Raw genomic sequence first — 18534 nt, forward strand, 5'->3', positions numbered from 1 at the left:
GATATAGGGGTAAAATTCTAGATTAATTTCATAGTTTCTCTCTTGTTAAAACTCTCATTTGTGTCCAAAATTGACTTAGATATGCTAAACAAAATGTGAGTGACTTGCCCATTGAAATAAATGAAGCAAAAAATATTGAATAAGCTATGTAATTTCTTATTTCATTTTTTATATTTGTATAAAATATCAACTAATTTTTGTGCTAATAGATTTGTGTTTAAATTTTTAGAGTTGTTTGGTTTTGGAAAGATATTACTTTTTAGATATATTGTTATTTGTTTCATTTTTTTCATATTTAGTTTTTCTGTCATGTTTATAATATTAATGAATCATATTTTATTCATTTATTTCAGTAGATCTGTTTTCAACAAACTGGTGGTAGCATATCTGATTGGAACAAAACTTATTCCAATAAATTAATTTATAGGAAATAGTTCTAACTCAGACTATTATAATAAATCTCATTGAAAAATATTTTATTTTAATTTGTATTAGTCTATTTTAGAATATCATGTTGATAATATTAAATGAATCAATTTTACTACTTTAAAAAAATTGATTATATTATGTTAATTGTATTTGATATTTGAATAAATTATGATATAAAATAATAGTTCTAAGAAAAAAAATCAAATTTAAATAGGTAATTCATTGGCTCGAATCGACTCAAACCATTTATAAATATGTTGTGTTTGGTTGAGTTTAAAAAAATTATAAAAATCGAACCAAACTAAACCTATTAAATTTAATTGAATTTAATCTTAAATTTAATTAAATACACATCCTATTTTCACTTCTTCACCAACCAAACTCACGTAAGGGCGGGCGAGTGATGGAGAGTATGGGACTTGCACGTGACATAGCGCAAAAGGAGGTTAGTTTTGGATACCATAATAATATCAGTTGCTCAGATCCTAATATGCTGCATAATGCATACACACTTACCCAGGATATGGGTATCATTTAAATATTAAGGCTAAATATCTATTTTATCTGAGATTGTAAGGCAGTAAAAAATTTATCCTTCATTAAAAATTTAAATTAAATTTTTAAATATATAAAAAATATGATAAATTGATTTCTTGATAGATTTATGAGATCATTTTATTATTAAGTTATAATTTTCATTAACTAATATGATAATAAATTATATTTTTAAGGAATAATTTGACATTAAATTTAAAATTTATCAGTCACTTTGTTATTAATTATTAAGTTATATACAAAATTAATCTATTGTACTTTTTATATTAAATTTAAATTTTTTATTTTTAACATTAATTTGTTATTATCTTACACTTTTAGGACTAAAATGAATATTTAATTTGTTAAAAATCTGATTGTATAACTGAATATTAGGAATTACATTAATGATTTCTTTCCTTAATTTTATCATTATTCTTGAATATAAATATGTATGATCTCAATACACACAATTACACAAATATTAATAATTATTGTAGTTTCAATTGCTAAAAATAATAATTAAGGACAAATATATGCAAGATATTCTTCAGTTATCATCAGCAATTTAATGAGGGACATACAGATGACCTGCCATGGATTGCATTATGGGATGTAGGGCCGTGCAAAAGCTTTGACGAGTCCACAAGTTGATGTTTCCAGAACATAAAGCTGCTCTTATTGTTTGGGTAGCAGAGTAATGAAATAGTATCTTGCAGTTCAAATTAGAATTGAGGAAAAAAAAACTCAATGAATAAAGAAAAAATTATAGACAACAATAGAAATTTATTTCACATAATGGAATAAAATGCCACGCTTTTCTCTAAATATAAAGGGATAATAATAATAATAATAATAATAATAATAATAATAATAATAATAATAATAATTTTTAGATAAAAAATACACATCAACACGATAAGAAATGGTTGATGGATAACATTATCTCTTTTATATATGATTTAAATTTGATCTTAGATTCGTGTGTATGAAAGAAAAACATACATTAAATTAATGATTTCTTAAATGATTATGTACTTAAATAAATTAATTCTTGACTCTGGATTGAAAAACATCAAATAAACACAAAAAAATCTACTAATGAAATTATATTTTTTTAAGCGAAAACTATTTTTAAGGTTTATAAACAAACATTTCTTATGCTTTTCTCTTTGAATTTGATTTTCACTTGATCAAATATTTTTAAGATGTAGAAGTTGATGGATGTTGTTGCTTCTTCATAGGAGAAAAAAAATCTACATACTATTTGGGTCTCACCACCAAAATATAGGTGAAAAAAGAATTACTTAAGCATAAATGCATAAAAAATATCCGACATTTTACACTACAAAAGTGGCTTTGTGGCCTTGTGGGTTTTATGAATTCATAATCTTTCACTCAAACCTACTTTTGTGAGCTTTCAAAATTCCTCTATCTTGCTAATTTCTTGTGTTTTATGTTTCTGATAGGCCACAAAATGATCAATACCATATAAACTTATCAAGATTGATGGACTTTTTTCTTTACATTTGTTAGGTTATCTTTGACGTGAATCTTTTGCATATCCATACTTCCTTCCTTCACCACTTCTCTAACAAACACCTAAGCATTTTTCTCGAAATGAAAGGTTGGATCCCTTGTAATGTTCGAGGTATATTGAGTATCACAATACACAAAAATCTTTTTATGTTTGTGGCCAAGTTCTTCCATTGTCCTTCAATCCAAATAATTTCTTTACATGCTTGGGTATTACCATGTATTTAGCTTCAGCAGTAAAGCTTTAACAAACATTGATGTTTTTCCTCTCACTGTTTTTCACTTTCACACCTCTTACTTTCATACGAACCAAACAAAGCATTGCATCTAACTTAAATTCATCAAGAGTGTATAGATTTCTGTAGACTTCATTTGACCTAAAATAACATTGAGGGACAAATCTGAGTTAAGTTTGCTTTTTCTTTTTTTCCCCTCAAAATTTAGAATCGAGCTATTCTTAGGATAATAGAACTGTGTGCAAAAGAGTTGACTCAATAGCTTACTGGAGACATATAGATATAGATTAGTTGCTCATCACCCTTATTTGAAGTCTAAATGGCCTTGATTTTACAACCTAAAGGGCTAAATAAAGCCATTGGTAAAAGGTTGTCACTGGTGACAAAACCATTGGCCGTTGTTGTTGGTATTATCGACAACTGAACAACCATGCCACTGATAAATGAAACAACTTTGTCATTCGTATCAATAAAAAAATTAAAATAAAATAAAAACTGAAAAGGTCACCACTCACCAACATCTCTTCCATCTCTACAAATGTGAGCTCTCTTCAGAATTCCATCAGACATAGCACCTTCTTTATTTAGTTCCTCTGTTCTATGTTCTTATCAAAGTTTCTTCTTTTTATCTTTAAGTATTTTAGTGAAATACAAAGCTTGGAATTCATAATTGTGATGGATATATAAACTCTATTCTTCCTCATTAAAGTTTTTACTCCTTGCAAGTCTCTGTTAAAACAGAGAACGTCCAGCTTCGTAATATTACTATTAACTACTATAAAATCTAAATCAGTGAGGTAAGAATCCTTAGAACTTGGTTTTCCCAATACAGGTTCCATTTTCCACCATGTTCAACTATATACCTCATAAATCATAAAACGCTAATGTGTGTTTAGATTCTCATTCACACAGCTCACGCATAATAAAGAAGCAACTATTATTAGCTTTTGCTGTGCTTTGCGTAAAATTAAAATGAGACATGAATCATTTATGTTATTCCAAACATGTTTGAATAATTGTTCCAAACGTACCTTTGAAAATGATGCAACAGTTATCCAAACATGCACTAAGTTCACTTTGAATCTCGGAATTATTTTTGGTACAGGATGAGGATGAGGGGTCAATTTGACCTTCATTTGGTGGTAGCAAATCAAATGAAATGACATTGTGAAGTTCCATTTCATTCTAACTTGGACTAAAATCTTCATTCATTTCTTTTTCTTCTTATGTCCTTTGGTTTACTCACATTCCAAACACTAAAATTCTTCCCATTCGGTGTCGAATCTCAGATAACGGAGTGATATTTCTTTTGATTTTTGGTAGAAAATTTAGAGAATACATAAAATTACTGCTCAAAAATTCAAACTTGTTAAATATTACTATTGTAACTTTCTTACTTCAGATGTATGCTGCGGATTTCTGTACCTGCAATGATGTTTCTGCTGAAACTCAATTGGTGACATTCTCTGCTATGAGTATAGGAGATTAAATCCTGTCTGATGGACCAGGAGTGCATTCCAAACTTAGATGGACCATATCACTATCACATTCCCTTAATTTGGATGGTCTCAGAAAATAGTCACATGACATATCACTTACTTTTGACATGGATGAACACATGATTATCGCATACATTTCAATGGGGACAGTGCCAAAGATGTCTTTTCATTTTGAGGCCTCATGCATTCTCTCATTAGGTATTTATTTAGTAGGACTGTTTGTGGCAAGGTAGCAAGCCAACAGTTACTCTATCAAACAATGTATTTGCTAGTCCAAAAACATCAACATAAGAAAATTTTGGATTGCATTTTTTTTAGCTGCATACATACTATGCCAATTTTTTTTATGTTTAAACGATGGAACTATATTTACTATAGTTTTGGTTATGTATGATAGCTTAGTCATTAACTAACTTCTGTATAATTTAATCTCCTAATTAGTGTCTGTGCACTCAAGGAATACTTGTCCTATATATTAGTTAAGGACTGGCCAATTTTCTGACATTGAAACCTCCCCATAAGTTCACTATTTCAGAAAATTCCATTATCATATTCAATTGCTAGGCTGCATCCACCTAGATGCTCTCCTATGTACAATTAACATTATGAGAAGTTCCATTAAATAACCAAATACGCACACACATACACAAATAACCATTCCAAACAGTCTTTAGTATTCTCAATTCGAGCCTCAGGCCTACTATTTGGGGCTGGAGGGGTCTTGAAAGGATTAGAGTACTGCTTTGGAAAGTTGTTGTCAATGGCCTCCTAACTAATGAATCCATATTTTTAAGACACTTGACAGTAGATAAATCTTGCAAAATTTATGGTTGAGACTGAAAATGTGGACCATATCCTTTGGTCACGTGTAGTGGCCAGAGTTGTGTGGTACATTCTTCTTCCGGCCTATATTTGCATCAGAATTTTTTCGTCCAGAATACATATGATAGGCTCATGACAAACCTCAACAATATTTGGTTTTGTCAACAGTTCAACAGGGGCGTGTATTTTTGTTGTTGTGGATAAGATTTAGTATGCTAGAAATAAATTCATTTTTTCCAAGGACATGTCAGTCAACCGATGGAAATTGTCAATCAAATTTGTCACCAAGTGGTGGCAGTGGATTTGAGCATTAAAAGTAACCAAGCTATTACTACCCAGGAAGAAAGTCGAGGTTCTAACTCTATTATCATATAGATTCATGTGCAAGCTGGTCAGTTCAAGCTTAATTGTGATGGATCGGTTCAGCTAGGAACTAAGAAGGTTGCAGCGGGAGGTGTGCTTCATGGTCAATGTGGATTTGTTCTCTTCTGCTATGCTCATAATGTTGGATTCTGTTCGGTTATCCATGCGGAACTTTGGTCTATCTTGATTGGAGTTTGGATAGCTTGGAGCCGGGGCTACAAAACTTTCTTTATGGGGTCATATTCCCAAGTAGCCATTCATCTCCTTCAGAATAGATGTTCTACCCATCACACCAGCTCTAGTATTGTGCAAAACATTAAAGAAGTCATCCAAAATGGAGGAAACATTAACTGGTCTCACATTTTGCGAGAAGCAAATCAAGTAACAAATAGGTTGGCTAATTTTGGTCTATCTTAAAGATGATCAGGTTCATCTGTTTGAATCTATTCCTACTTTCATTTTGAATGCCATTATGGCCAGTGTAAACTCTATCGTGTTCCGTGGGGGGTTCTAGTTTTTGTTGGGTGTTTTGCCCGGTTATTCACCAAAAAAAATAAAAATTCTAGGCATAAAGACTAAAAGATTGTACAGGCAATATATAATAAAATCTTAAGCCAACAAATAAAAATAATTGTTTAAATTATTGTTAAATTAAGAACTCAGCTGAACTGAAACCAGCTACCTGTTTTGTTTATCAGTCTTCAACCGAAAGATACCAAAGACATCAGTTTGATGGAACAAGTTCACATCCCCATTCCTCTTTCCTAACAAGAGTTTATTTCCCCTTCCATTTGATTTTTGTTTTGTTTTTATCCTTTTTTTTTTGGGAGGGGGTGGGGGGTGTTTTTTTCTTGATTTTACAAGAATGCTAACGACATTCTCTTTGCCATTCTTCTTTTAACACTTCTATGATTAGTTAAATTTTTTTGATAAATCACCACTCTCATTCCACTTGGTTTTTCAACAAATGGAATCAATGAATCTTACAATGCATGACTACTACACGCCTACACTTGAAAGTCACCCTCGTATGATTACATGTAGCAATACACATTTCTCACCAAGTCATAGAAAAAAAAGGCAAATTACAAAATGCGGGAAAATGAGATAAATTAAACGCAAAAATATGAGAAAACTTCCTAATTTACCACTTGAAAAAAAATTTGAAGAGCTTGTTTCATGGCTTTAAGAAACAAAACTCTATTCTTTAATTGTCCAGCTACAAATTCTGCAATAATATTACAGTTTTTATAAGCACTTTTACTTTTACAATAACAACATTCGTTTTCGATTCACAATTCAGTTTTTTTGTCATATTTGTCTGTGATTCTTCAATTTTTTTAAGGCTTTTCCTCTATTAATAACTTTGGAAATCCCATATATATTATGACTTAAATAAGATCATTTTTTTCTTTATGTCCAATTCTCTCAAAACCAGAGGAAACTCTTATATTTTTTTTATACAATCTTGTATTTTTTTTTATCTTCTTGTATATTCTTGGGATAATTTGTTGGTTGTGCAAACCAAATAGGATCATGGCTGAGTTACACCAAGTTTGAAATCAAATAGATTTATTTTTTGTCCCATAATTCCCCACTACTATACATAAAATGATACATCTTATTTGTGCCGTCCCTCGTCAGTGCTTATGGTGTCATTATCACCTTTAATTCTACATCGCCACTCTAGCTACCCCATTGTTACCGATAAGCCATTACTCACATCACTATAATCTATAGCACTGAACTACTTGTTTCACATTCATTATTGCTTTTACCGAATCCAATTCTTATCCAAGCACTTCCATTCTCTTAAATGTAGAGGTAAATTTCTATGAAACATGGACATTCCACAAAACCTTGTCGAATGATATGGTACCTAATGCAACCAGCAACTATCTTGATACAAATTCAAATGAATGTCGCATCTCCAAGCTCTTTTATCAGTGAAAACAATCAAATGTGCCTTTCTGCTTTATTCCAAATTAGTCACCTGGAATTCTGGATCTATTACAGAATCATAAGATTCAAAATATATGAACAATATTTTCTTTAAACTTTACACGTTTTTCCTCATCAAGGGCACTCTGGAATCAAGCATGCCAGGACATCCAGAAAGGAGCTTCAAATAATCATTATTGAATGCTACTGTCAGCAAGACTGACCAAGCAGCTGCAGAGGAAGCTGTTGCATGACGACCATTGAATATATAATTTTGTTTTGTTGGCTGATTCCAGTGCGAAGTTGTGTCCAACTGTTAGCAAAGATATACTAGCAACCAAATACCGATAGAAATTGTATTAGCAGCTTTGGTATGCACTTATGGAGTTAGGCCAAACCTTTGCAACCAACTCTTACATCCTTGGTAGCAGTGACAGAAAGCACCTGCAACATATATATATATATATATATCAAATTTACTTTAATGATAGATAAATGTAAGTCAAAAAACCCCTTGAGTGAAAAGGCAAGCTATGAAGCAAGGGTTTTTTGTGCTAGTGCCAAAAGTAAGCAAAACTTAATACTGCAAATTTCACTTAGAATAGAACTTTATTCCATACAAACTTCTTAAGGAAAAAAAAAACTAAAAATTAAAACTGCAATTTGGTCAACTAAGTTCCAATACCATGTCATGGCCATTTCATCTAAAAGCTTAAGCAACTAAGAAATACCTAAACAATGGGTTTGATCTTCTTAGCTTCTACCAGACCTTTGGAATGATTAACATTAGCTAAGGCAAACTCTGCTGCAGCCAACTAATCCAGCAATAGTAAGGTATTCCAAATGAATTGATAACGAAACTTCAACAACATTTCCAGCAGCCCACAAGCATCCATTTATTCAGAAGAAGAAAATATATCAAAGGAAAAAAAAAAGGTAAAAAAGGAAAATACACATAGAGCAAAGGCATAATATCCTCCATCCTATTCCTACAAAAGAAACTAAAAGGTATCCAACAAGCAAAGGAAAACAAGGTAAGTCACCAATTCGAGTTGAACACTATATACAACAAACCTCACCTCAGCACACAATAAATTTTGACAAAATCCTTAAGCAAAATAGCAACAATGCATACCAATCAAATGGCGAGCCCTTGTTCTTTCGCCTTCCTGAGCCATTTAAGCGTGCTCTCCAATGTCGAGTAAGCAGCAACATCCGTCAAGCTCTTGCTCTCAACAGCATAATCAAAAACCTCATACGCCTCTGCAATTCTCCCGTCCCTACACAGCGCCCTGACAAACGTCCCATAAGAAGCTGTATCAAGCTTCAGACCGCTAGCCCTGATCACCTGGTAGAACTTGACAGCCTTCTCCACCAGCCTCGCCTTACACAACCCGTGCAGCAGCGTGTTATACGTGCACGCATTCGGACTACACCCCTTGGCCTCCATCTCCCCCAACAAGGCCAGGGCCCCTAGCGCGTCCCCCTTCCTACACAACCCATTCATCAGTGAAGTATAGGTCACCTCATCAGGAAAATAGCCTTTCTCCGCCATCACACGCAGCAACTTCCTCGCCTCGGTCACCCTCCCGGACTTCGACAGCCCGAAGATCAAAGTGTTGTAAGTAACAAGATCAGGCTCCACCCCTTCCTCCTTCATCTTGTTATAAACCTCAATCGCCTCACTCCCTCTACTCAACACACAATACCCTTTCATAATGGTGTTGTAAACAAAGCAATCAAGCTTAAACCCTTCCTCGTGAAGCACACTCACCAGCCTCATCGCCTCCCTCAGGTTCAGGTTCTTCCCATTGCATACATTGTCAATGAGGATCGTGTAGGTGACCAGATCAGGCTTGACGTCGAATTTTTCGCGCATTTCGTCGATGAAGGCATAGACGGTGGTTATGGTGCTGGACTTGCAGAGGTGCTTGACGAGGAAGTTGAAGGTGTAGGTGTCCGGGGGGCAGTGTTTGGAGGCGAATTCTTTGATCAATTCGACGGCGTGGTCGAGGCGACCGGCCGAGCAGAGGGACCGGACGGCGACGTCGGCGGTGGCAGTGTCGGGGGTGATCCCGGCGGCCAGCATTAAATTTAGGGTTTGGTGGATTGGGGAGAGTAAATTGGAATTGTTGGAGGCGTGGGACAGGAGGATGTGGAAGGTGGAGCGGTCGGGGGAGAAGGAAGGTAGGGTTTTGGTGATATGGTTGAAGAATTTGATGGAATCGGAAGGGGTGGTGGCGAGTTTGGCGTAGGAGTGGAGGAGGGAGTTGGGGAAGCGGGGGTCGGAGGAAGAGTTGGCGATGGAGTTGAAGAGTTTTTTGGCGTCTTCGAGGTTTGGGGATTTGAAGAGAGGAAGAGAAGAAGGTTTTTGTTGTTGCTTAGAGGGTTTTCGAGGTTGTTGGTGTTTGTTTGGGAAGTGATGGGGTTGGGGACGGAAGAGTGAAGAGGGGTTACGGAGGTTAGGGTTTGCGATTGCGGAGCGGAACGAAGGAGGGATTTTGCCCATGGTGAAGGACCTATTCCAAGTTCTGCTTATGCTGCTACCTCCTCCAGCTGGGGTTTAGGGTTTTTCAACATTTTCTTCTTCTTCTCATTTTCTGCTTCTAAAGGAGAATTGAATTGACTTCCTTTGGGATTTAGGTTAGGTTATTACATTGCAAACTTGAATGATTAAGTTTTTTTAGGGTAAATTTAGTCACCGTAAGACAATCACAAGTTGATTTTTGAAAAATTATTTAAATTTAATTTTTGAATGTGTAAAAATTATAATGATTTATTAAATTTACGAGATCATCTTATAATTTAGTTGTAATGTTTAAAGATCAATTTGATAATATTAATAAGTTGTATTTTTTGAAAACCAACTTAATATTAAGTTATAATATTTAATAATCAATTTTTCATTAAATTAACGACTATATTAATTTCACGTATTTTTTTACATATTTAATGAATAAATTTGAATTTTTCATATTTTAAACATTGAATTGTCTCACACTTTTAGAAACCCAAATGCTATTTATCCTTTTTTATGTAAATTATATTTAAAACTTATCAAGAATACTATTTTAAATAATAACATAAAGTTATAATTAATTATTTATAATTTTTTTAAAAAATTATAAATAATTTAGTTTAATGATAGAGATAAAAAATACAATACTACGAGATGATTACTACTTATTTCACATAATGTCCAAGAGGAGTAAAAATATTGAAACAAGAAAAGATTAGAAGTGCTCAATTAACAATTAACTCTGAAGACAAAAAGAAGTAAAGGAAAAGGAATAAGAAAACTACAAGTAGGGTGCCTTCTAGCATGGGAAAGGGGCATAGGTCCTGCACCGTGGGAAACTTTTCTGAGCCTTTGGATTTATCTGCTACTCAATGGATCACCTTTTTATCCTGGTCTCAACAGTAGGAAAACACTTTTTACAAAATTTTAGTTGTATTCTATCAACACAGACATCGAAAAGAAGACGAGAAATGTGGCCTAAAAATAGACTTTCTCTCTCTCTCTCTCTCTTAACAATAACTTTCTTCTTCTTCCACTTGTTGTCGTGCATGCTTGAAGCTAACAAGGTGTTGCTCTTCTTTTTTAAGTTAAACTCAAACAAAACTTTTTAACATTTTGCGTCCCCATAATACCTGTCGCACTCCCTTTTAGTTTCATATTCAACAAAAGCATAACCGTGAGGAGAATCACCAAATGAGTCATATGCAAAATCTAGTTTTTAGCATTAAATGGAACAAATTTGATTTTTATTTATTTTTTTAAAAAAAGAAGAAAAATAGTTTTCATGGGGAGAAACACCAGTATCTTAGATGCTACCAACTTCAATGGAATGGTAGAAATCTACATAGAATGTAAGGTTCAATTTTTTTTATCTCACACTCAATGCTCTTAGTCTTCGCTATCACTACTACAAGGGTTACAGGTTATAATATTTTTTGAAATTGGAAAATGATAATTGATCGATCCTCTGAAGTGGCCGGCGATGGTGACAGTCTTAAAACGGTGGCAGAGATCATGACCGCAGATGAGATTTATGAAATGTAATTGACTTTGCTCACAAAACGACAATGGGAAAATGCATATAGACCTTATTGCCCAACACTAATCTTAGTCTCGCTAGTCACCACATGGGTCCTCTGTTTGTAAAAAGCAATCCCCTACAGTTGAGACTAAGGAAAAAGGTGATACATTGAGTAATAAATGTATCCAAAGGTTGAAAAAAGTTTCCCGTGGTGCAGGACCTACGATACTTTCTCATGCTAGAAGGCGCCCTACAAGTAGTCCATCACAAAAGAAACATTGTGATTGTTTCTTTTGCAAAGGAAAAAGACCACATGAAGTACATAGACTTCCTCTTGTGTTTTTTTTTTTTGGTAGAGTTGTCAATTAGGTTTAATCTAATCCATACCATGATAATTTTTGAGTTGAGCTTATCCAATTTAATGACAACAAGAAATTTTGCTAGCCAAGGCTAAGGCATTTATTTAACTACTTCATGCACTTCCCATTTTCATTGTATTGACTAGATTATCCTTAATGAGTTTCAACATTTTGTATCTCTAAATATCTTAACCCTATCTTCTCTTTTCTACCTCAGACGCTCCCTATCTTCTCTGCATCATCCCCTCTGTATCTTCTCTGCACGTTTGAAGGTGGAAATAGAAGTCACATCCATAAACGAAGACGCTGAAGGTGTTTTATTCATTTGCGCGTAAGACCTATGAAGGGTGGGTCGACGAATACGCCGAGGTTTGAATAAAAAAGGGTAAAAAATTAAAATGTTGTTTTGAAATGGATATTCCGTAATACATGTGCAATCTGAGAATGTATTCTGGAAAACCTATTTCGGAAGACAAAATCCAATACACTGTTCCGAAAATGGGTATTCTGGAACATATTTCAGGATTTAAAAGTGTTTTATGGAATTCTCATTCCATACTATAATTGTAAATCTGGTGTTATTGAATACCTATTCTAGAAGTCAAAAAAACAAAAAAGTTTTTGTATTATAGAATTCATATTCCAAAACACGTTTTGGAATTTACAAGTCTATTATTGAATACTCATTCCATAATACAATTGTAAATTTGGAATGTGTTACAAAATACCTATCCTAGAAGCAAAAAAATCAAAAGTTCTGAATCGAATTACATAAAGGGTATTTTGTAACACATTTTTGGATTTACAAGTGTATTATGGAATGAGTATTCCATAATACACTTGAAAATCCTAAAATTTGTTTTGGAATACCCAAAACCCAAAATCTGACACCCACAACAAAACCAAACACCCATACCACAATAAACTAGAACCATGTTACCTTTGTTGGAGATTGAGGGAACCAACGACATCACGTGGGAGAAGGAAGCAATGATGTCGTGTGGGAGAAGAAAGTAGCGACGAACAGTGGGAGAGGGAAGTAGCACCATCAAGTGGGAGAAGGAAGCAATGACATGTGAGTCGCTGAAAGGGGGTCTCATGGAGTTGTAGGGGCTTTTGAAGGTCAAGGGAGGTGTTTTAAGGTGGAGACATTGGGGGGGGGGGGGGGGGAGGAAGTGTTGAAACTCATTAAGAATAATTTATTCCACATAAGTAAAAATGGGAGGCACAAAAAGTAAGTGATGAAGTGTAGAAAGTAAATACCCAAGGCTAGTTCTTGATAAGTTGTCGGACAAACAGATCACCCTGTGAGTTACTTATTTTTTAAATATAAAAATAAAAATTTATCAAAATAAATTCACTTTTATGTAATAAAGTTAATGAATTTTTTTAATCACTATTAATAAAAACAACACAATATAGGTTGTCATTTGTACTATAAAAGAGCTAAATTTAATACATAATAATAAAAATGAAATTATCTAAAAAAACATAATAATAAACAAATACTACAGATTAAAAACGAAATCAATGCGCATAAAATAACATTATTAACATGTAATATTAAATTTATTATTATGATTTTTTCAATTTTAAGAAAATAAATAAATAAATAAAAATCAGGTCAATGAGTGGCGTAACCCAACATGGGCCAAACTCTTCGGGTCAATGAAAATTCAGTATGGGTTGGGCGGGCCTAACCAAAACAAGGGCAGTAAATCTTTTATGACACCTCCTATTTACACTTCAATTTGTTTAAGTACACCCCTATCTCCCTTTTTATATTTTTTTCTACCAAATTTACTCTTTTAAACCCTTATTTTACATCCCATGTTTGTTAGTCTTTAAAATTCTATTGTCTAAAGTTTACGTTTTATAAGGAAAGGGAAGGAAGAATGACATTTTTTATTTTTAATAAATATTTTGTTAATTTTTAAAAAATAAATTAGCATAAATTCCAGGCATGTTTAAAAGTGCTTGTTTATATTATATTTAGATTTGACTTTGTCTAAATAACCCCAACCAAAAATAGGATTAAATAACCTAATCCTTGACCCGATAAAATTGTATTAAAAGTTAAACCCACTCGTTTAAATACTTTGTATACACAAAATTATGAGTAATTATATATTCTTCCTATTATTTTTCACTAATTTTAATTTGTCCACTTTTTATATTGAGTTTTTTTTTCTGCAATTGTATTCATTAAACAAAACACACTGTTTTCCTTAACTCACTAAACCCTAAATTTTAATTTTGTTTCCTTTTCCCTGATGCTAAAATGGGAGTTGCTAGTACAGGCCTATATCAGATAAAATTAAAAAACCAAAAAAGGTACAAAAACATAGGAATTCCGTTCGCTCTCCTCAACACTTTAACCCCTTGAAACAAAACTCAACTGCGGCAACCACTCCCATTGTATTAAAAATTGTAATTGATTTGTCCCTTGCAGTTCGTTCCGACTCAAAATTTACCTTCATTTGACTGATTAATTTTTTCAAGATTCATTGATGGAGCAATGGGGTTATAATAATTAAGAAGTTTGCTAACAACATCCCTCTGTGACGGCAGTATTGGTGGAGTCGCTGTTTTGTTTTACTGGTGGCAACAGAGCCTTTTGTTTTATTGGGGAAATACGTAATTAGTACAATTAATATGAAAATATATAATTAGTCAAAGATTTGTATATAAAAAAAATTAGTAAGTGATTTCAACTTATAATATAACCTTTCTAATTCTATAGAGTCACTTAATGGTATTATTTAACTCCATTTTTAAATTGGAGTCCCTTAGACCACCCCTTTAGATTTTTTTTGACTGCATTATATTTAGATTTATCTTATGACATAAAAATTTGTTTAAGTATTTGGAAGAATTTATGAAAAATAACATATGATATATGCTTAAAAAATTATTTAAGTAGGCTACAAGTAGCTTAAAGAAATTATAACTTATATGGAAACAATTAGACCTTTATTTTTTCTTTGATTATAAAAATAAATATAACATGAGAGTTTTAGATAGAAGAATCAAAATTAGGTTTTTTAATTGAAAATTTGCTAAGCTTTAAAACCAGAGGAATTTAATCGACTAAAAAAAAAAAATCAAAATTACGCATAATCTAAAGCCGGCCTTGTGCTTTTTGAATAATGTTTGCTTTAGCCTATGTTTAGACTGTAATAACAATTTTTACGTCGTCAATGTCGTTCATCTATAATTTCTTGTTCGAATAACTTCTTTATTATGGTGCACAAGGGAAATGCAGGTGTGGATGTAGATCTAAACTATGGAAATCCATCTCTTCTACACCTTGAGTTCTTTCTAGTCCCCCTAGACTCTTAACAAATCAAAGTGGATATAACTATGTGTGTGATTTATATATACATTAAGAATATTCCATAATATCCACGTTCAAATTAATTCTTGAGGAGATTATTCAAGTGAATATAACATTTCTGTATAATTAAAGTCTCTTCATGACGTAATGCTATTATATCTTCGGTTCTTCCTTCTCCACAAATTTCTTGTTGAGCATTCATGATATTTGTGTCTTTTCGATCCTTTTAATTTTATCATTGTGATTTTTTTTTTCTGAAGTGGTTTTGCATATTGGCATTGGAAGTAGTACATCTAGCTAGGTCTTTCAAAACATCATGCGGATCTTCCTTTTTCGGGTTTCTTAGTTGTTTGATTTGATTTCACTTGATGGCTAATGTTAGTTTACTTAATAAATTGGGGATGAGAATGACGTTTGAAGTCTCATTCTGTCCCCCACCCTACGGAGGAAACGATGGCTATAACCGCTACAGCCAAGAGAAGTCGTGCTGGAAATATTAGGGTTGTATCCCAATATTGAGGCGTTGATTTATTGTGTTGTCATTTCGCACTATGGCTGTGTTTTGGTCGAGGGGAGGAAGAGAGAAATACAAAATTAAAAGCTTGTGTAAGGCTCCCCATTCATTCATGTATATTTTATACCTTTTATATTTTATTTTAATTTAATTTTTTTATTTGATTCTTTTTGTTAATTTATATCCTCTAAATCAAAACATGCAATAGTAAAGAAATTTAACTCAATTAATTAAACAAGTACAAAAATTATTATAATCTTTTGATATTATTTTCGATTTTAATGAATTGAATATATTAATTTATAGTTATATTTTTTTATTTCCTTCATTAGTTATTATATGAGATATTCATAATAATTTTAACTTTTTTTATACAATCTATATATATATATATATATATATATATATATATATATATATATATGAAATTTTATAATTTCTAATATGAGTGTTAATCGTGAAAATTGTCCTTATTCTTTGAAAGGAATATATATTTTTTATAATAAATCAAATAATTTTCACTAAAATGATTATATTAACAAATAAATATTTAAAGATGAGACACAAAATTCATTCTTGATTGTAAGTTCTTTTTATTCAAACAAACAAGTTCATAATTTTTAACTTATAAGAGAATTATTTAATATTTAATGCATATAATGATAGTAATTTCGATAAAGATATTCATTTCTAATTATAATAATATCATATAATGCTCTATAAGATGATTTGTAAGTAACTTCTATTAGAATCCATTAATTGTAGGGATTAGATATGATTTGAATTTAAATTGTAATTGATCCAAACCCTTATATATTTTCTCCTTTTTTATTCTGTTTTGATATTTTGTCCTCAATAATCATGGAAAGATGGTAGACAGGATCATGTATTTATTTACTATTTCATATCAATGAAAATTACCAGATTCCATTTTCTTAACATGGTATCAGAGTCAACTCCAATTACCTCTCTTCTTTAGGAATTGGAGATTAGCTTCTGAGTACGAAAATGGAGAATAGGTCAAATGAATCAGATTTTGCTCCACATATGTAGGACCTGTCTTCAATCTTTACACTCGAGCGTCTTGATGGTACAAGTTATCCTGAATGGCACCAAAAAGGAAAAAAGGTGGAGTCTCCCAAGGAAAACTCCACCGCTGCTACTGAAATTGTTGCTAAGTCAGGAACATTTCAACCAATTTGTGGTTTTTCTGTTACTACTAAGGGTAGTGATTGAATAATTGATACAGGTGCAACAAACCATATGACTTGTGATATAAATATGTTTACGCAGTTTTCCTCTAATAGTTTTGTTTCAGTCATTATAAATGCTAATGGTGTTTCTTCCCCAGTTATGGGTAGTGGTACAGTATCCATTTCTCCCTTGTTATCCATTTCAAATGTACTTTTTGTTCCTTCTCTCAATTGCAATCTTCTCTCTGTTAGTCAATTAACTCAGTCTCATAACTGTGTTTTCTTATTCTTTCCCACATATTGTACTCTACATAATATACATACGAAGGAGAAGATTAGTAGTGGTAAAAGAAGTGAAGGATTATACTATCTTGAAGGTAATTCTCAATATACCAAAGGAAAAGCATTGACTCACTCTATAAGTGATGAAACACAAGCTAAGAATAAAAGAGATATTTGACAATGGCTTAAGCAATTAGGACATCCATCTTTTAGCTATCTTAAGAGATTATTTCCTTCATTGTTTAACCATTGTCATATCTCTGATTTTAAATGTGAAACTTGTGTAATGACAAAAAGTCATTGCGTTACTTTTCCAATAAACAACAATAGAGCTAATGCTCCTTTCTCTACTATTCATTCTGATGTTTGGGGACCTGCCCCTCTTCCCACACACAATGGAATGCGATGGTTTGTGACATTTGTGGATGACTTTACAAGAATGACTTGGTTATACCTTCTTAAACGCAAAAGTGATGTGTGTAAGGTTTTTCAAGTTTTTCACAAAATGGTATGCACACAATTTAATACTCCAATAAAGATAGTTAGGTTTGATAATGAAGGGGAATACTACAAAAATGAGTTGACAAATTTTATGAATTCTATTAGTATTCTTCATCAAACATCATGTCCTAATTCCCCTCAACAAAATGGAGTAGCTGAGAGAAAAAATAAACATCTTTTGGAGGTTATTAGATCATTATTGATTGGCGGTAATATTCCTTCTTACTTATGGGGTGAAGCTTTAAGCTCTGTAGTTTATCTTATTAACAGAGTTCCTTCAAGTGTGTTAAACTTTAAGAGACCTCTTGATGACCTTTCTCATCATTTCACCCTTAATTTTGTCAATCATTTACCACCCCATATTTTTGGTTGTGCCATATATGTGCATTTGCATCCTCACCAACGAACAAAATTAGAATCTAGAGCAATGAAATGTGTTTTTGTAGGATACAACACCACTCAAAAGGGATATAAAGCCTATCATCCATCTACAATAATATTTTTTGTATTAATGGATGTTACATTTCATGAGCATGAATTGTTTTTTTCCCTTGGAAACACTTCATTCTTCACCTCAAGGGGGGGGGGGGGGATGATTTGGAGGAGCAGAATCATGATAGACTTGACCAAGATATCAGGTTATTTGATGTTATGCCATCAACAACAGATGATGGAATTCAAGATAATGGAGATGAGAACATGGAGGATCAAATTCAGAATAATGTAAATGAGAATATGGTCGAAGATGATAGTATAATCTCTCATTCAACCTCAAATCCACTGTTGATCCAATCCGAAAATAATTTTGTAGAGGTATCACCTAAAATTCCTACTCCTTTTCATTCTATTGCTGATACCCAAAACTATGTTTCCAATGATATACAATGCAATGCCTCTTCTACCCCAAATTCTGACCCTATAGTGAGCCCTTACACTCTTCCACCTTGT

At 32.6% G+C, this 18534-nt stretch overlaps 1 protein-coding gene across 1 annotated transcript; it reads right to left on the reverse strand.

Moving 5' to 3' along the window:
* Positions 1–7248: 7248 nt before the first annotated feature.
* LOC114418731 (pentatricopeptide repeat-containing protein At2g17670-like) lies at positions 7249–9987 on the reverse strand. The gene is made up of 2 exons (XM_028384214.1): positions 8496–9987; positions 7249–7804 (listed from the first exon to the last, which is right to left on the reverse strand). Exon 1 carries the CDS (start codon positions 9867–9869, stop codon positions 8499–8501), a length of 1371 nt encoding a protein of 456 aa, XP_028240015.1. The 5' UTR covers positions 9870–9987; the 3' UTR covers positions 7249–7804; positions 8496–8498.
* Positions 9988–18534: the final 8547 nt, after the last annotated feature.

Source organism: Glycine soja, chromosome 7, assembly GCF_004193775.1.
Source record: "Glycine soja cultivar W05 chromosome 7, ASM419377v2, whole genome shotgun sequence".
Lineage (NCBI taxonomy): Eukaryota > Viridiplantae > Streptophyta > Magnoliopsida > Fabales > Fabaceae > Glycine > Glycine soja.

What these genes read in the sequence shown, in the direction of transcription:
- LOC114418731 (XM_028384214.1), bottom strand. Translation starts at nt 9,869, where the DNA reads ATGGGCAAAATCCCTCCTTCGTTCCGCTCCGCAATCGCAAACCCTAAC.